At 48.6% G+C, this 17,225-nt stretch overlaps 1 protein-coding gene across 5 annotated transcripts in view; it reads right to left on the bottom strand.

The window, feature by feature from the left end:
* CTNNA2 (catenin alpha 2) overlaps positions 1–17,225 on the bottom strand; it is a 2,737,142-nt gene that overhangs the window by 318,712 nt on the left and 2,401,205 nt on the right. For all 5 annotated transcript variants that reach the window (XM_063925313.1, XM_063925315.1, XM_063925316.1 and 2 more), the window contains 2 exons: positions 12,368–12,519; positions 5,879–5,992 (listed from right to left, as the gene is read on the bottom strand). In XM_063925313.1, the coding sequence (XP_063781383.1) occupies positions 5,879–5,992; positions 12,368–12,519 (266 nt within the window). The remainder of the gene's footprint in view (positions 1–5,878; positions 5,993–12,367; positions 12,520–17,225) is intronic.

Consider the following 17,225-nt stretch of genomic DNA (forward strand, 5'->3'; position numbering starts at 1 on the left):
TCGTGGACACCCATGAGTGGGAATAGCCCCTGCTAGCCGGGATTCTGGCTGTCGGAAATTGTCAGCGGTCGGGATACTGGCGTCGGTATCCTGAACACCGGGATCCCAACTGCTGGCAACTTGACTGCATACCCTCCAGATCTAGGTGACCTGTCTGGAATGCAAATGCAACATGTTCTGAAGGAGGAGGAGGGAGGGGGAGGAGGGAGCCGCAGCAGCGCAGTGTAATTGGTGGAGGCGCTGCTGCTGCTGTCCCACTCCTTCACCATAGGCTGTCCTCCGCCATTGAAAATGCTGGGATGCACTTCCCAGCATTCACAGAGGCGGAGGGCAGCCTATGGTAAAGGAGAGGGACAGCAGCAGCAGCAGCGCCTCCACCAATTACACTGCGCTGCTGCGTCTCCCTCCTCCACCTCCCTCCTCCCCCCATTTCCCCCCGTGACACAGCACTCCTCTTCTCGGCGGGCGGCAGACAGTGACATGTAATGAGTCGGTTTGACTCATTACATGCCGCGCTGGATTTGGGCCCCTGGACAGCGGCGGACCCCAGTGCAAGGCACTGCTTGCACTGGCGGTAGTTCTGCCACTGCTGTATAGGGAAACCACTAACATCTTAAAGGGGCCCTGCACTAACAACCTTGTGGTTTAATGTTGCTCTGACTTATTCTTCTCTATGCACAGAATCTGGCCACTGTGGATTTTCGCACTTTCCGCTGCTTTGCATCGGGTTTCACAGTGTCAATCGCAACATGCGTCCCCCATCCCCTCTACCACTGACATAAAACTGAGGGGGTGAGGCAACTACCTTTGATAACAAAACAAAAAAAAATCCCAGAACAGAGAAAAATAATTTGAAAGATCCAATATATAAATTTACTAAACAAAGTGAAAAAAATGTAACAAAAGAAAGTACTGAGTGTTGTAATTCATTGTGCACATAACATTGCTGAACTAAAGGTTCCATTTAGGCCTGTACAACTCATACTTACTGTGTTTGAGGTCAAAATATGAACCCGCTAAATATTTTCATTTTATTTGACGTATGTCTGTCTCCATGGCAACTTATACTAAACCGGTCAAACGGTTGAGTTGTGCATCCTGTTTTGATCCAAGTGCTGGACGTGTCAGTCCTGTTCAGTTAGACGCATTGAGTATTTTTTCATCAAATATTTATTTTTGTTTTTTTTCACAATGGAAGCAATTTTCTGCGTAAGAAAATAAAATGCCTTCATGCCGTGTAATGGTGGGTTTCATACACAGCTGAAAAAGAATGATGTTCGGTTTGAAATCAAATTTATAAGAAAATAGCTTTAAGTGTTTAAATGTTTTCTCTCTGTTGAATGAAGTTAATAGGTGGAAAACCAATACAAAGGGTACGGAACACTCTGGGCGGGATGTACTAATGTACATCGCCGCCCATCGCCACGATGCTGATCGCATATGTACTTACATATGCGTTCAGCATTGCGGAGGACAGCTCTTCCGATAAGAGCTGTCCTCCGCGATGCACAGCGGCAGCCTGACTTCCGAGATTCGGCCCCAGTAGTCAGTCTGCGCATGCGCAGGGCGACGGGGGTGGCCGCAAGGTATGCTGGGAGGGATCCGATCGGATCCCTCACACAGCGCCGCGGAGAGAAGCCCATAGGCTTCTATGGACTATCGCCAGCTAAAGCTGGCGAACCCCGCCGCGGCGCTGACCTGCCGGCCGGAGGATGGTACATCAGGAAAATGCGGTAAACAGGGGGTTTACCGCATTTTCCGCTTAGTACATCCCGCCCTCTGTAACAAGTGGGTTTCTGGAAAATGTGCTGGAATACTATCTTTACTGTGCTCGGCGTTGGACTGGGCCATCAGGGTACAGGGGACATCCCCAATGAGCCCCACTGCTTTTTTTAATGTCATGTTCCAGACTGTGAACTCAAATTAAACATTGTTACTCTATTATTGGCTCAATCACATGGTCACTAATGGCTGGCCAAGCCTCTGTGGGGGCTGGACTCACCCCCTGTGGTAACTGGCCACACCCCTTAAGCATGGGCCCCTATCACCGCACTACCCTTGTGGGCCCTTCATGCTTCAGTCTGACTCTGACTGCGCTAGAAAACAAAGTGTTTACTTTAAGTTATAACAAGCCATAGTAACCAGATACGCATTATGGATACTCGCTAAAGAAGAAAAGGAATCCTGTTTTGCTTTAATGTTGAGCCGACTATTCATTAGTAAAGATTTTTCCCTAAATCAGAATTCTCAGAATTAAAGATTTTTTAATAGACAGCTCCCAGGGTGAGTTTTGTAGGAGTATAACAACAACACATGCAGGCTGAGTACTGCTTGAGGAGCTGTACTAGATGGCAGTGACGTGCGGTGAGGTCTTTGGCTGGGGAGGCATAATAAATATATATATATATATATATATATAAATATATATAATTTCCGCATCAGATCTTGGTCCATTTTTGCACCTCCCTGCAGCCCATCGTAGGTGTGCGCAGCTAATTTTATTAGGGGGTGCACTGCCAAAGAGGCGTGTCTAGCACAGTTTTTTGTGCGTGTCTAGCACCACCCAGGGACATGTCTTGCACTGTTTTACATTCTCTCAGTAAAATCACATGGCTTAATCTAATTTGTCCTTATATTACAAGTAGATATAATACACCCCAGAAAAAAAAATGAAACAAAATGGTGTGACCACCAGCTGGTACGGACTGTCTGCTACGGCATAACCCTGAGTCCTAGCTGCCGCTGCACCCTATCACTGCTTACACTTTCCCAACCTATTCCTGACTCAGTGGCGGAACTAGCGAATGAAGGGCCTACGTGCATATGCATTCCCCTCCCCCTGCCCCCCACCCACTCCCCACCCTTTGCAACCTCCAGCACCTACACCCTGATTTTGATTATACCACACAGTATGTGCCGAAATTCACATTACACCACACAGTATGAGCTGAAATTCACATTACACCACACAGTATGAGCCGAAATTCACATTACACCACACAGTATGAGCCGAAATTCACATTACACCACACAGTATGAGCCGAAATTCACATTACACCACACAGTATGAGCCAAAATTCACTTTACACCACACACAATGTGCCGAAACTCACATTACACCACACAGTATGAGCCGAAATTCACATTACACCACACAGTATGAGCCGAAATTCACATTACCCCACACAGTATGTGCCGAAATTCACATTACACCACACAGTATGAGCCGAAATTCACTTTACACCACACAGTATGAGCCGAAATTCACTTTACACCACACAGTATGAGCCAAAATTCACTTTACACCACACAGTATGAGCCGAAATTCACATTACGCCACACAGTATGAGACGAAATTCACATTACGCCACACAGTATGAGCCGAAATTCACATTACGCCACACAGTATGAGCCGAAATTCACATTACGCCACACAGTATGAGCCACATTCACATTACACCACACAGTATGAGCCACATTCACATTACGCCACACAGTATGAGTTTCCCCCTTGCATCTCCACATCATCTCCTCCCTGTGTTGCCTCTCAGCAATACCATCTCCCCGCCCACCCCGTGTCGTCTCTCAGCACATCATCTCCCAACTGTGTCTATCTGCTATGCAATCATGTTCTGCTTGTGTCTCTCACGCCCCCCCCCCACTTCATTCACTCTGTGTCAAAAAGCCCCCCACTTCAGACTGTGTCTCCACCCCTTCATTCTATGTCTCTCCATGTGTGTGTCCTCTCCCCCTTCTATGTGTCTGTGTCTCCTGTAGCCGCCCTCACCTTCTGGGAGCCAGGATCCGGTGGACGATGAGGCCAGAACAATGGTGGGTGGGCAGTGCGGGTCTGCAGGGTGGTGGGAGGTACAAGATGGCCAGAAGGCTACTGAGGGTTGGGGCCATTTGGACCAGCCCAATCTGCCCCTGCGTATCACACTACAGTGATGAAACAGAAAATAAACATGAGCTTCCTGCAACAAGGGCTGCTGGGAGCTGTAGTTCTTTTGCTTTTTCATTACTGTAGTGCCATTGCCGGCTCCTGCAGAGATAAAAATCATTGCGGGGCCCCCTCGTACCCGCGCGGCTGTTCTGGCCGCACAGCGCGTTGTAGATATTTTCACTTAACACCCCCCCCCCCCCCCCCGTCCCCCCGTGCGCACGCCAGTGCAGCCCCCTGAGCCGCCGGGTTGCACGGCGGGTTGTAAATCTCTCTCCACCAGCCTGCCCCCCCCCCCCCCTCTCCCCGGAGATGCTGCTGCTGCCTGGGAGGGTGGAGGAGCAGGAACAAGACAGGGCCTCCACCGCCGCATTCTCTTCAGTGTCGGGCTTCCCGGGGCCACCGCTGCTCACAGTGACAGCTCGCAGTCACTGCCGGGTCCCGCCTCCGCTTCTCCCACCACCACTGGGTGATTGGACCAGCGGATCCACTGCTGGATCCGCTGTCCAATCACAGCTGTCATGCCTGAAAGCCCATCCCAGGCTGTCAGCGAGGCACTTCTTGAAGTGCCGCTGTCCTCTCTCTTTCTAATGGGCTTTTAAAGCCCAGTGTTTTGCCCCGCCCACCGCTGCATCCCCGTTTTCACTGTGTACGGGAGGCACTTGTTATGAGTGCCTCCCAAAGTAATTTCATAGTCTAAATTTATTAGAATAATATTAAGAAGATACATATGACAAAGCATATGTATCTTATGTATCTTCTTTATATTATTTTAACCAACAGTGAAAGGGGAGCAGTGTCAGGAGAGGCACTGCCTCCCCTGACTGCACGTCCCTGCTAGATGGACACTAGGTGGCACTGTAGCTTAAATTGTCACTGTTATAGTTTATCTTTGTTGTTATAGACTACTCTCTTCTAGGATGTTGTTTTTAATCCTCCATGTTATGTTATGTTTGTAGTTTTACATGTAGGCTACTGGTCACAGAATACTTTAGCCCAATATGTGTTTCATTAACCAAGCAGGAATTCTGCAACAAGTTTTAGAGCATGAATTAAAAGGGTCTCCTTAGACATGACAGAGTAATGTCTAGAGTAAATAATACCGTTCATCTCGCTTCTTGCATAGTTTGATATTTTAAGATTGTATTAACCACTGGATGGTTGAACAAAGGTGCCCCAGCTTCATTTCTGCATTGTGCTTTCTTACTTATCAACCCCTCTATGTAGCTTTCACTTTGTGTAGAGTTTCCCAGTCCCTGAGCCATGTATGTTACTAAAATTCAATTGTCTGCAGTTTAGAAATGCTGGTGGTCACTCATATGGACCCCGATGTTCCTGCTCATTTACAGGATAGGAAACATGTAAAATACAGTATTAGTTCTTTATTCAATAGGTCCTGGCAGCGGCACTGTCCATGAACCACAGCATTTGGTGCCTGAAATGGCATCCTGCAGTTGGTAGCCAGTAATGCTTGAGGCATGCACCCTACAGCGCAAAGAGGCACCCAGAGCATGCTAAGGACACTCCGGCCAGTGCTCTACCTCCAAGTGCCGGCTGCCACTACTGTACTCCAGAAATGGTTAGAGCATCACCAGCACTAGTGCACTGTAAAGTCAAGTGTTGCATTCTGGCTTAAAAGGAATGGCGCATAGTTGGTTGTATGAAAATCATATGACACATTATCTAACATCAGAACATGTGCTGCCATCTTGGCAAGAAATGCACTGCCACTACAGAGTAAAGACAATGATTGTACCTTGTTAGTAAAGGCACTGATTGTAAGTAAAGGCACTGATTGGCACAATTGTAGATAAAATGCAGAGCATTATGGAGCTGAATATTATACTTTAAATAACTGAAGTGTGTAACCTTAAAAAAATCTCTATACAAGTATCTACTCTTAAGAATATGAAATAGTTTAAATGTCCGAGGACTTACTCTCGCACTCTGTCCGGCAATCAGCTGGTCATCTTCAGTCTGAACGCTCGTTCGGCTTCTGACATCATAATCCTCCTGTTCGAAGTCAGAATCATCTTCCAATTCTTCCGGGGTCTAAATTAATTTAAGAAATAGGCCATGAGGACAAACATAAATATAATGCAGCTTTCCCAGTCTTAGAATATGCACGTTGTATGTATCGGAGTAATATAACTGTAGAATACATATTTCATGCATGATGCTAAACGGTTCGCCGGAGGGTAGGTAAAAGTCTTCTTTGTCATACAGTTCTTTGAAACATCTAAAACTACTAGCGCAGCTAACTCAAACTTCGTTTCTTTGTACAACTATTAACAAACATACCTTTCTTGGGGAAAATCACATCTACATTGCTTCTCTCTCTGTCTTTCCATCCCCCCAAGTCAATATTTAACAAGCTAGCAGTTTCAATTAAATGTTTTATAACACCAGTGTCATGCGATCATTCAAAGCCAATGTGCTAAAGGCTAGCAGTCTCATGACATCACAGAAAATTTCCCAGTAGCCCAGTGTCATGGCGCCTCTCAGGATTTTCCAACACTTACTGTAGTAATACTCATAAATGATGTATACTCTCTCATGAGTTAGGTGATTCAATTCATGATAAAAGCAGAACTTTTAAGAAACCATACAGTAATGTGTATGCAATCAGATGTTTCAGAAACATTACATTTTTTACAGCAGAAACACAAAAGTTGACAGCAGATACAGATGGGTCCACATTTATCTTGACCTTTAATAGGATTAACTGAGACTGGCCAGTCGGACTTAATCCCCTGCTGTAATGACTTAATCCCCTGCTGTAATAACTTAGTCCCCTGCTGTATTGTTCTCTGTATTGTATTGCAGTTGCGAACAATAGATGAATTGTTTATGCTAATAAGTCATGTTGTGCCTAGGCGCAGAAAACTAGTCAAGATAACCGTGGACCCATCTGTAAGAACCACTTGGCCCATCTAGTCTTCCCATGTGCACACACAAACCTTACACACTAGGGTTAATTTATTTGTCAGGAGCCAATTAACCTACCAGTACATTTTTAGATTGTGGGAAGAAACCGGAGTACCCGGAGGAAACCCACGCAAGCACAGGGATAATATACAAACTCCACACAGTTAGGGCCATGGTGGGAATTCAACCCAAGACCTCAGTGCTTTGAGGCAGTACTGCTAACCATTACGCCATCCATAATGTCCACATTATTCTTCATCCTACAATGTGTGTGTGATATGGTTTCCTGGCATAAATTAAAATAGAACTAGTTTCCATAGACTGATGTGAGGACCAGTGCTACTGAAGGCAATGTCCATCAGCAATCCAAAAATGAGGGCTGAAGACACGGCATCACTAACACTGGTGGGACGGCTGTGAAGAAGCCAAGCTTTGGCCCAGCATCACAGTAAATCATGCCACAGCATCTGTCTACAGCACCCTGTAGACGTGTTATGGAAAAACAGGAAATTTGTAGTAGATGAAGAACTGTGTGCTCAGCGCTGGAGTGCAGCCAGATCAGCCTCACACTCAACACTGTACTGTATTATTCTGCCAACCACATTTGGAAGTAGGTCACCCCCAATACAAGAGAGCCAATATGTCTCCATAATGAACTGCAGTAACACTTGGACACTCGTATCAGTTAGCTGTATTCCGCTTGCTGCTCTTCCCGAGACTATTCAAGATGCGCCCAACTGCTGAGACGTTCATTTAGATAAAGGAAGAAACTTTGTAACACAACAATGAGGGAACGTTTTAGCACTGAAATCCTGGTGTGTAAGGTATGATTCGTTTTGCTTAAAGCCAATATAATTAAGTTGATAGGATAATGTGCACTGAATGCCATTGATTCCTAAGCAACTACAGAATATGTAGGTGGAGGTGTTGTAGACTCGAGGGAAATGCGCCTGAGATCAATGCAGTGAACGGAATTCTCAGGCTCATTGAGGGATAGATAAAGACATTCTCGTCCCCCATCGATACGTTAGACATAACAGGGAGGAAACTTCAGAGAATTAAAGAGCTTAACGTGAAACGGATCAAACACTCCCTGGTGTGACAATAAGGATAATAAAAGCTATGAGGCATTCCGTCAGAGGCAGGCGGCTTTCATGCAGGTCACCGGGCTGTGCCATGGCGTCTCATATCTTTATGCTGTATAGGGAGGCAGATTAGCAAAGGATTTCGTTTAATCAGTAAAAAGGAATGGAATAGGGGGATCCTGTTACAGTGAATGAGTGTTGTGATATCACTGTGGGGCCGGGCAGGCCTGAGGAGAGGTTGGATGTTTGGACCATCTCCTCCAGATCCTGTCTGTGAACATTACTGAGGACAGCCCAGTAGGAAGCTCAGCAGAGGAAGGATGGGGGAGTGAGATGAAGTAAGGACGGGGGAATATGTTGCCCATAGCAACCAATCAGATTCTACTTATCATCTATCTCGCATAACTAGAGTATGACTGGTTGCTATGAGCAACATCTCCACTTTTATATACCCGCACTTTGGTAAATGTACCTCCAAAACTCTCCACATTATTCACACCTCCCAACTTGTAATTCAAGTGGCTCTTCCTGCCCCACGCTGTCTGACAGACCTCCCTACGTGATCCACACATGACACTCAGACCTTCCCACATGTCCCAACATGACACTCACACCACCTCACATGTCCCCACATGACACGCTTTCCCACATTTCTCCACATGACACTCACACCTTCTCATATCCTCCCACATGACACACTTTCCCACATGCCCCCATATGACACTCACACCTTCCCACATGTCTCCACATGATACTCACTCCTTCCCAGATGACACTCACACCTTTCCACATCCCCACATGAAACTCACACCTTCCCATGTGTTCTCGCATGACACTCACACCTTCAGACATGACACTCACGCCTTCCCAAGTCCCCACATGACACTCACACCCCCCCATGTGTTTTCGCATGACACTCACACCTTCCCACATGAAACTTCCGCCTTCCCACATCCCCACATGGCACTCCCACCTTCCCAAATGCTCCCACATGACACACCTTCCCACATGCCCCTTCATGACACTCACATTTCCTACATGACACCCACACATTTCCAAATGTCCCCACATAACACTCACAGCTTTCTCATGGCCTCACATGACAACCACACCTTCTCACATGCCCCCACATGGCACAATTTCCCACATGCCCCCATATGACACACACCTTCCCACATGAAGCTCACACCTTCCCACATGTCTCCACATGGCACTCACACCTTCCCAGATGACACTCACACCTTTCCATATCCCCACATGAAACTCACACCTTACCATGTGTCCCAACATGACACTCAGATCTTCCTAACTGACACACGTTTCTGCATGTCCCCACGTGACACTAACACCTTTCCGCATGTCCCCACCATGACACTCACACCTTCTCACATGCCGCCACATGACACTCATACCTTTTCATATCTCCACACATGATACTCACATCATCTCACGTGCCCCCACATGACACACCTTCCCACATGCTCCAGCATGACACTCACACTTTCTGACCTGTCCCTACATGACACTCACACCTTCTCACATACCTGAATGAAACTCTCAACCTCTCACACGCTCCTACATGACACTCACACCTTACCACATGCTCCCGCATGACACACCTTCCGTCCCCACATGACACTAACACCTTACCACATCCCCACAACACCTTTTCACATGCCCCCACATGACACACCTTCCCACATGGCCCAACATGACACTCACACCTTACAAATTGCCTTGGCGTATGTGTGTACGCGTGTGTGTGTGTGTGTGTGTGTGTGTGTGTGTGTGTGTGTGTGTGTGTGTGTGTGTGTGTGTGTGTGTGTGTGGAGGGGGCGGTGAAGAGTACTTTTTAGACTTTTACACGTCCCCTGGGATTCATGTAATCTTGATGTATCATCCATTCTGTTAGCAAGATCACCAACAGGTTCTTACCAGCACAAATATTATCACACATAATGTTACATTCATTTTGTTAGACAATCTGTGTACATCTGTTTACACAGCTAAACATTGTAGCATCTGAAATACAGTATATGGTGGAAATTCACTAAGGTCCCGATTCCATTCCAGTTTGCTTTTTTTTTCTAAGTGGCATGTCAGGAATTTACTAAACTCAAATCTCGGCAGTGTTGGGACTATTCGTATAGAGATACACTGCCGACCACACAAATATAAATCAATAGACCATCGGTCAAACGCGACTGTTATTTTATACAACACGGGAATTTACTAAGAATTTGTATTCTCAATCACTGCCAACAATGGGGGTCATTCCGAGTTGATCACTCGCTAAGAGTTTTTAGCAGCCATGCAAACGCTATGCCGCCGCCCACTGGGAGTGTATTTTAGCTTAGCAGAAGTGCGAACGGTTGTATCGCAGAGCGCCTGCAAACAGTTTTTGTGTAGTTTCAGAGTAGCTAAAAACCTACTCAGCGCTTGCGTTCACTTCAGATTATTTAATTCCGGATTTGACGTAACACACCCGTCCAGCGTTCGCCCAGCCACACCTGCATTTTTCCTGGCACGCCTGCGTTTTTCCGCATACTCCCTTAAAACGGTTAGTTGCCACCCAGAAACGCCCTCTTCATGTCAAGCACTCTGCAGCAACCAGTGCGACTGAAATGCATCGCTAGACCCTGTGCAAAACGACATCATTCGTTGTGCCCGTACGTCGAGTGTGCGCATTGCGCCGCATACGCATGCGCAGAACAGCCATTTTATAGCCTGATCACTGCGCTGCGAACAAATGCAGCTAGCAATTAACTCAGAATAACCCCCAATAGCCAAACACTGCCGGGAAAGCATGGATTTCGTAGAGAAATAGAACTTTCAAATAGAACTGCTTTTGGCTGGCGTGTTTTGATAGTCATGCACGGATCTGTGATATCCGTGCATGCTTCTCTGTGGAAAAGTGTCTGAAACTTAAAAATAAATAAAAAATTGCGTGGGGTCCCCATCCTAAGCATAACCAGCCTCAGGCTCTTTGCGGTCTGCGGCTAACCGCGAGGTCAATTGAGGTCACTCTTGTCGGTGACTAGTTGGGGCGGTAATGCCACAACTGCAGGGATCTTTAAAAGTGTCCCCGGGCTGTTGCATTATGTCCCTGGCTAGAGCGGGTTTTAAAAATAAGGGGGACTCCTACGTCTTTTGTACTCCATATTTTTTGAACCAGGACCGGCCCAAGAGCCCGGTGCTGGTTGTATAAATACTGGGGACCCCTGCACAATTTTTTCCCTGGTATTTTAAAAACCAAGACCAGCTCAAAGAGCCTGAGGCTGGTTATGCTTTTTAAAAAAAATTACGCAATTTTTAACAAAAATGTATAACTATTTCTATACTGTACACAATGCAGCCCTACACGGATCTCACAGATCCGTCCGGGCTTCATTGTGTTAAGTCCGGCAGTGTTTTACTATTCTCTCCCATAAAACACGGCCGGTAATACGAGTTACATCAACATCGTTGAATTCGAATTGAAAAAACACAGTAGTTTAGTAAATTACCGTGTTTTTTCTCAAAAAGTTGCAAACTCACACTGCCGATTACAGCCGAGATTGATCTCGGCTGAAATCGGCAGATATACGAATGTTATTAAATATACCCCTATGTCTCTTGTCTGAGATACGTTGTGTTACCACGGCGAGGACACAGCTTCATAACGGGAACATTGATAGATCTTTATGCAGAGATTACACTCTGTCTACATGCACTGTACAGAATATATCCTCTGGGGCACACTCTTGTAGCGTGGGGTACTCACAGTCATGTTTGGTGCTAGACTAATGTAAACCTTCTGTACATTTCTATATTACACGTGTTTCCGCAGCATTTTAACTTTCTAGAATTCTGTTTAAGCGGTTGTTGCGTTCTAAGAACAAAGAACCGCTGCGTGCGATCGGGTCGGAATGATCCCCTAACTGCAGTGCAACATGCTTCTGCCCATTTGTGTGCTTTTTTGGTTTGCTAACAAACCTGACTAACTCCCTGTATATATAACAATTCAGGAAAAAGCATTAATTCAAGACAATGTGACTTTAGTGTTAGCAGTTGTAAATTTGCAAATAGTGATTTTGTGACCGTTCATAAACTAGAGAGGAGGGAACCACAGTCATAGATAATTCAGCCCTAAATTCCCCCATCTTCCATTGAAATCACTCAGAAACGTTACTTACTTTTCCTGTAGGAGATGTCAAGACTACTGTGCCCATCAGCCTGGCCAGTTATCATCAGGGCACACAACTAATGGTCACTTGTGACTTAGAAAAACATTTATGCTGCAAAGAAGCCAATTAGCAGAAAGCAAGGGAAGTATAATGTGTGTACAGAGGGACTTCAGATACGGAAACATTGTATAAGACTATTAAACAGGCGGCTGTATGTGATGCTCACACAGCCAGACAGACGCCCTTACCCTAATCATGAGTACGGCTTTCCTGATGTCCCGCACGCCATCGTACACCAGGCGAGAGGCGTCAATAAATTCATTCTCTTCAAACGGCTGGGGAATATTGGTGCTCAAAGCTTCTATGGCCACCTCCACTTGTTCAGCAAAACGGGGCATAACTTCACATAGAGAGAAGAAAAAGAAGAAGCAGAAGGAGAAGAAGAAGAAGGAGAAGTGTGTTAGGCTTTGTTGTGTTTTCACCACATTTATTGGAGTAGTCACTGTGCAAACTGCAGTCACTGGCGGAAGGCCCAGGGGAGATAACTGAGTGCGGCTGTGTTCCACAGGCGGTAATGGTCTTTCTGTCACTTATATTTGTGAAGTGAAGAAAAGAAGAAGCCAAAAAAAAAAACCAGAAACTGCCTGGAGTAAGACCTGTGATTGCCTGTTAGATAACACACGGCACGTTGGCAAACTGACTGAGAGCGAAAGGCAGACGCTACACTTCATGATACTGAGCTTAAAGTGGGGCACTGGCTGGGAGACTTCAAAGTGTATTTACCCTAAGCAGCATCTCTCAGAGCAGCGCTTAACACAACAAGGCACATCGCTACAATATAAAGTCGTATTTACACAAGCATTTTGATTCCCGATAATGGTCCTCATTCCGAGTTGTTCGCTCGTTATTTTTCTTCGCATCGCAGCGATTTTCCGCAAACTGCGCATGCGCAATGTTCGCACCGCGGCTGCGCCAAGTAAATTTGCTAAGAAGTTTGGGATTTTATTCACGGCTTAACGAAGAAATTTCTTCGTTCTGGTGATCGTAGTGTGATTGACAGGAAGTGGGTGTTTCTGGGCGGAAACAAGCCGTTTTATGGGTGTGTGCGAAAAAACGCTGCCGTTTCTGGGAAAAACGCGGGAGTGGCTGGAGAATTGGGGGAGTGTCTGGGCGAACGCTGGGTGTGTTTGTGACGTCAAACCAGGAACGAAAAGGACTGAACTGATCGCAGTGGCAGAGTAAGTATCGAGCTACTCGGAAACTGCAAAGAAATTTCTGATCGCTATTCTATTCGCTATTTTGCGAATCTTTCGTTCGCTATTCTGTAAAGCTAAGATTCACTCCCAGTAGGCGGCGGCTTAGCGTGTGCAAAGCTGCTAAAAGCAGCTAGCGAGCGAACAACTCGGAATGAGGGCCAATGTATTTCCTGTTTACAACACGTGGCCGGATACATAGTTGTAAGCTAAAGCCGACGCAGCTGGGAATTTTGTAGTTGTGGATGCGCGAAATATGAAGACGCAACAGCCGCCGGAACGTGTGTTGAGACACACTGCCGGAGCCATTGCAGCTGTCCGCAACTGCACAGCACTGGACGCTGATCACGGTAACATCGACTCCCAGAGTGAGTTTATGGTGACTGAGAATGGGCGATGCAACAAAGACGCCGATGTCATTTTATACTTGTAGAGGATCGCAGTCGCAGCGCAAGACACGCCCTGAATATGGTGGTGATACGCCTGCACGGCACTGTGCCTACAAACAGTCCCTGACTGTCAGTCACTGTGCAAAGAAATTCTCACTGTGAGCTACATCGAAAAGGAGGTACCATGGCCAGAGCCGGATGAACGGGGGGGGGGCACAGAGGTCAAGTACCCCGGGCCCCCATTTTAGAGCACAGCAGCAGTAACCGGGCAGAGGGATCTCCTGGCCAATCACAGCCAGCTTCTCCCCGCCCCCTGCAAAGCACTGCTTGTAAGGTGGGCTATCCATCGATGGTCACCATCAATGGTACCACTGATTACTAACAGTGATGGTATGGAATTATCTGCTGGGGAACCATCGATGGATAAGGAGTGGGTTGCAGGGCCAATTAGTGACTATGGGCGGGGCTTTCCGTCACAGTGTTGAGGGGAAAAAACAACTATCTGGTTGGGCTTTACCATTAATGGTAGGAAAGCATGTGGTTCTCCATCATCGATAGCTAAAGTATTCAACTGATGGCTAAAGAGGCAGTCTGAGCCAGTCATCTCACATAATCAAAGGTAACATTAGAGGAATGGGCTCAGAGCACACTGCCACTGCTGCACAGTCACACACACACTGCTGGCGTGTGCTGCACAGGGAGAGAGGGTGAGGGGCTGCTCTGCCTGCTGCTGTGTGTCAGCTCCCTGGGAACATCACACTGCCCTTGCTCATATACTGCTATACACACACACACACACACACACACACACACACACACACACACACACACACACACAAACAGTAATATCCCTTTCACACCAGCAGCTTTGCACATGGGTTATTGGCACATGCAGAGCCGGCCCTAACCAATATGATGCCCTAGGCAAGATTTTGGCTGGTGCCCCCTAGCACCGCCGCTAGTTCTGCAGGACATGCCTGGCATGAGTCAGCTGGCAGCTCTGCTAACGTTGGGGCGCCTTTTATTTATGAAAATGCGTCTTATTTGCATTACTATGTGGCTAGGATGCACAAGCAGCTTTTGCGGATTATAATGATATGCAGCATGCCTATATTCTGTGTGCAACTGCGGCTGTATCTGCATACGAAATGCTACATTAAAGTTATTTCCACACAAATATAGGCATGCCGCATATCATTTTAATCAGCAGAAGTTGCTGGTGCCCCTAAGCATACCAAATGCCCTAGGCATGTGCCTAGTTTGCCTATACCTAGGGCCGGCTCTGGGCACATGAGCGCACATAACCCGTGTTCCTGTGCGGTGTGAAAGGTACCAGGGACTATATACCGGGTTGAGCGACCCGGTATTTCAACACTGCTAGCGAGCAGGGTTGAACTCGTGTTCAACCCGGTACGCTGTGCAGTGTGAACGGGAGCTGGGTCCCTGCAGCCTAACCCTCCCTCCACGCAGCCTAAACCTCCTTCCCTGCAGCCTAACCCTCCCTCCCTGCAGCCTAATGCTCCTTCCCTGCAGCCTAACCCTCCCTCCACGCAGCCTAATGCTCCTTCCCTGCAGCCTAACCCTCCCTCCACGCAGCCTAACCCTCTCTCCCTGCAGCCTAACCCTCCTGCCCTGCAGACTAACCCTCCCTCCACGCAGCCTAACCCTCCCTCCACGCGGCCTAACCCTTTCTCCCTGCAGCCTAACCCTCCCTCCACGCAGCCTAACCCTCTCTCCCTGAAGCCTAACCCTCCCTCCCTGCAGACTAACCCTCCCTCCACGCGGCCTAACCCTCCCTCCTCGCGGCCTAACGCTCCTTCCTTGCAGCCTAACCCTCCCTCCGTGCAGCCTAACCCTCCCTCCCTGCAGCCTAACCCTCCCTCCCTGCAACCTAACCCTCCCTCCCGCAGCCTAACCCTCCCTCCCCACACCCTAACCCTCCCTCCCCACACACTAACCCTCCCCCTGCAGCCAAACCTAAACCTCACTCCCCACAGCTTAACCCTGACCATCCCCACACAGCCTAAACCCCCCCCCCCTGCAGCCCAACCCTCCCTTCCCACAGCCTAACCCTCCCTCTGCAGCCTAACCCTAACCTCCCCCTGCAGCCTAAGCCCCCCCCTGCAGCCTAGCCCTCCCTCCACGCAGCCTAACCCTCTCTCCCTGCAGCCTAACCCTCCTGCCCTGCAGACTAACCCTCCCTCCACGCAGCCTAACCCTTTCTCCCTGCAGCCTAACCCTCCCTCCATGCAGCCTAACCCTCTCTCCCTGAAGCCTAACCCTCCCTCCCTGCAGACTAACCCTCCCTCCATGCAGCCTAACGCTCCTTCCCTGCAGCCTAACCCTCCCTCCACGCAGCCTAACCCTCTCTCTGCAGCCTTACCCACCCTCCCTGCAGACTAACCTGCCCACCCTGCAGCCTAACCCTCCCACCCTGCAGCCTAACCCTCCCTCCCTGCAGCCTAACCCTCCCTCCACGCAGCCTAACGCTCCCCCCTGCAGCCTAACCCTCCCACCCTGCAGCCTAACCCTCCCTCTCCACAGCCTAACCCTCCCTCCCCACACCCTAACCCTTCACCTGCAGCCAAACCTAAACCTCCCTCCCCACACACTAACCCTCCCCCTGCAGCCAAACCTAAACCTCACTCCCCACAGCTTAACCCTGACCATCCCCACACAGCCTAAACCCCCCCCCGCCTGCAGCCCAACGCTCCCTTCCCACAGCCTAACCTTCCCTCTGCAGCCTAACCCTAACTTCCCCCTGCAGCCTAACCCCCCCCCCACTGCAGCCTAACCCTCCCTCCACGCAGCCTAACCCTCTCTCCCTGCAGCCTAACCCTCCTGCCTTGCAGACTAACCCTCCCTCCACGCAGCCTAACCCTTTCTCCCTGCAGCCTAACCCTCCGTCCATGCAGCCTAACCCTCTCTCCCTGAAGCCTAACCCTCCCTCCCTGCAGACTAACCCTCCCTCCACGCAGCCTAACGCTCCTTCCCTGCAGCCTAACCCTCCCTCCACGCAGCCTAACCCTCTCTCTGCAGCCTTACCCACCCTCCCTGCAGACTAACCTGCCCACCCTGCAGCCTAACCCTCCCATCCTGCAGCCTAACCCTCCCACCCTGCAGCCTAACCCTCCCTCCATGCAGCCTAACGCTCCCCCTGCAGCCTAACCCTCCCACCCTGCAGCCTAACCCTCCCTCTCCACAGCCTAACCCTCCCTCCCCACACCCTAACCCTTCACCTGCAGCCAAACCTAAACCTCACTCCCCACAGCTTAACCCTAACCATCCCCCCACAGCCTAAACCTCCCCCCCTGCAGCCTAACCTCCTCCTGCAGACTAACCCTCCCCCTGCAGCCTAACCTCTCCCTCCACGCAGCCTAACCCTCCCTCCACGCGGCCTAACCCTCTTTCCCTGCAGCCTAACCCTCCCTCCACGCGGCCTAACCATCTCTCCCTGCAGCCTA

The sequence above is a fragment of the Pseudophryne corroboree genome, chromosome 1, assembly GCF_028390025.1.
Source record: "Pseudophryne corroboree isolate aPseCor3 chromosome 1, aPseCor3.hap2, whole genome shotgun sequence".
In the NCBI taxonomy this organism is placed as follows: domain Eukaryota; kingdom Metazoa; phylum Chordata; class Amphibia; order Anura; family Myobatrachidae; genus Pseudophryne; species Pseudophryne corroboree.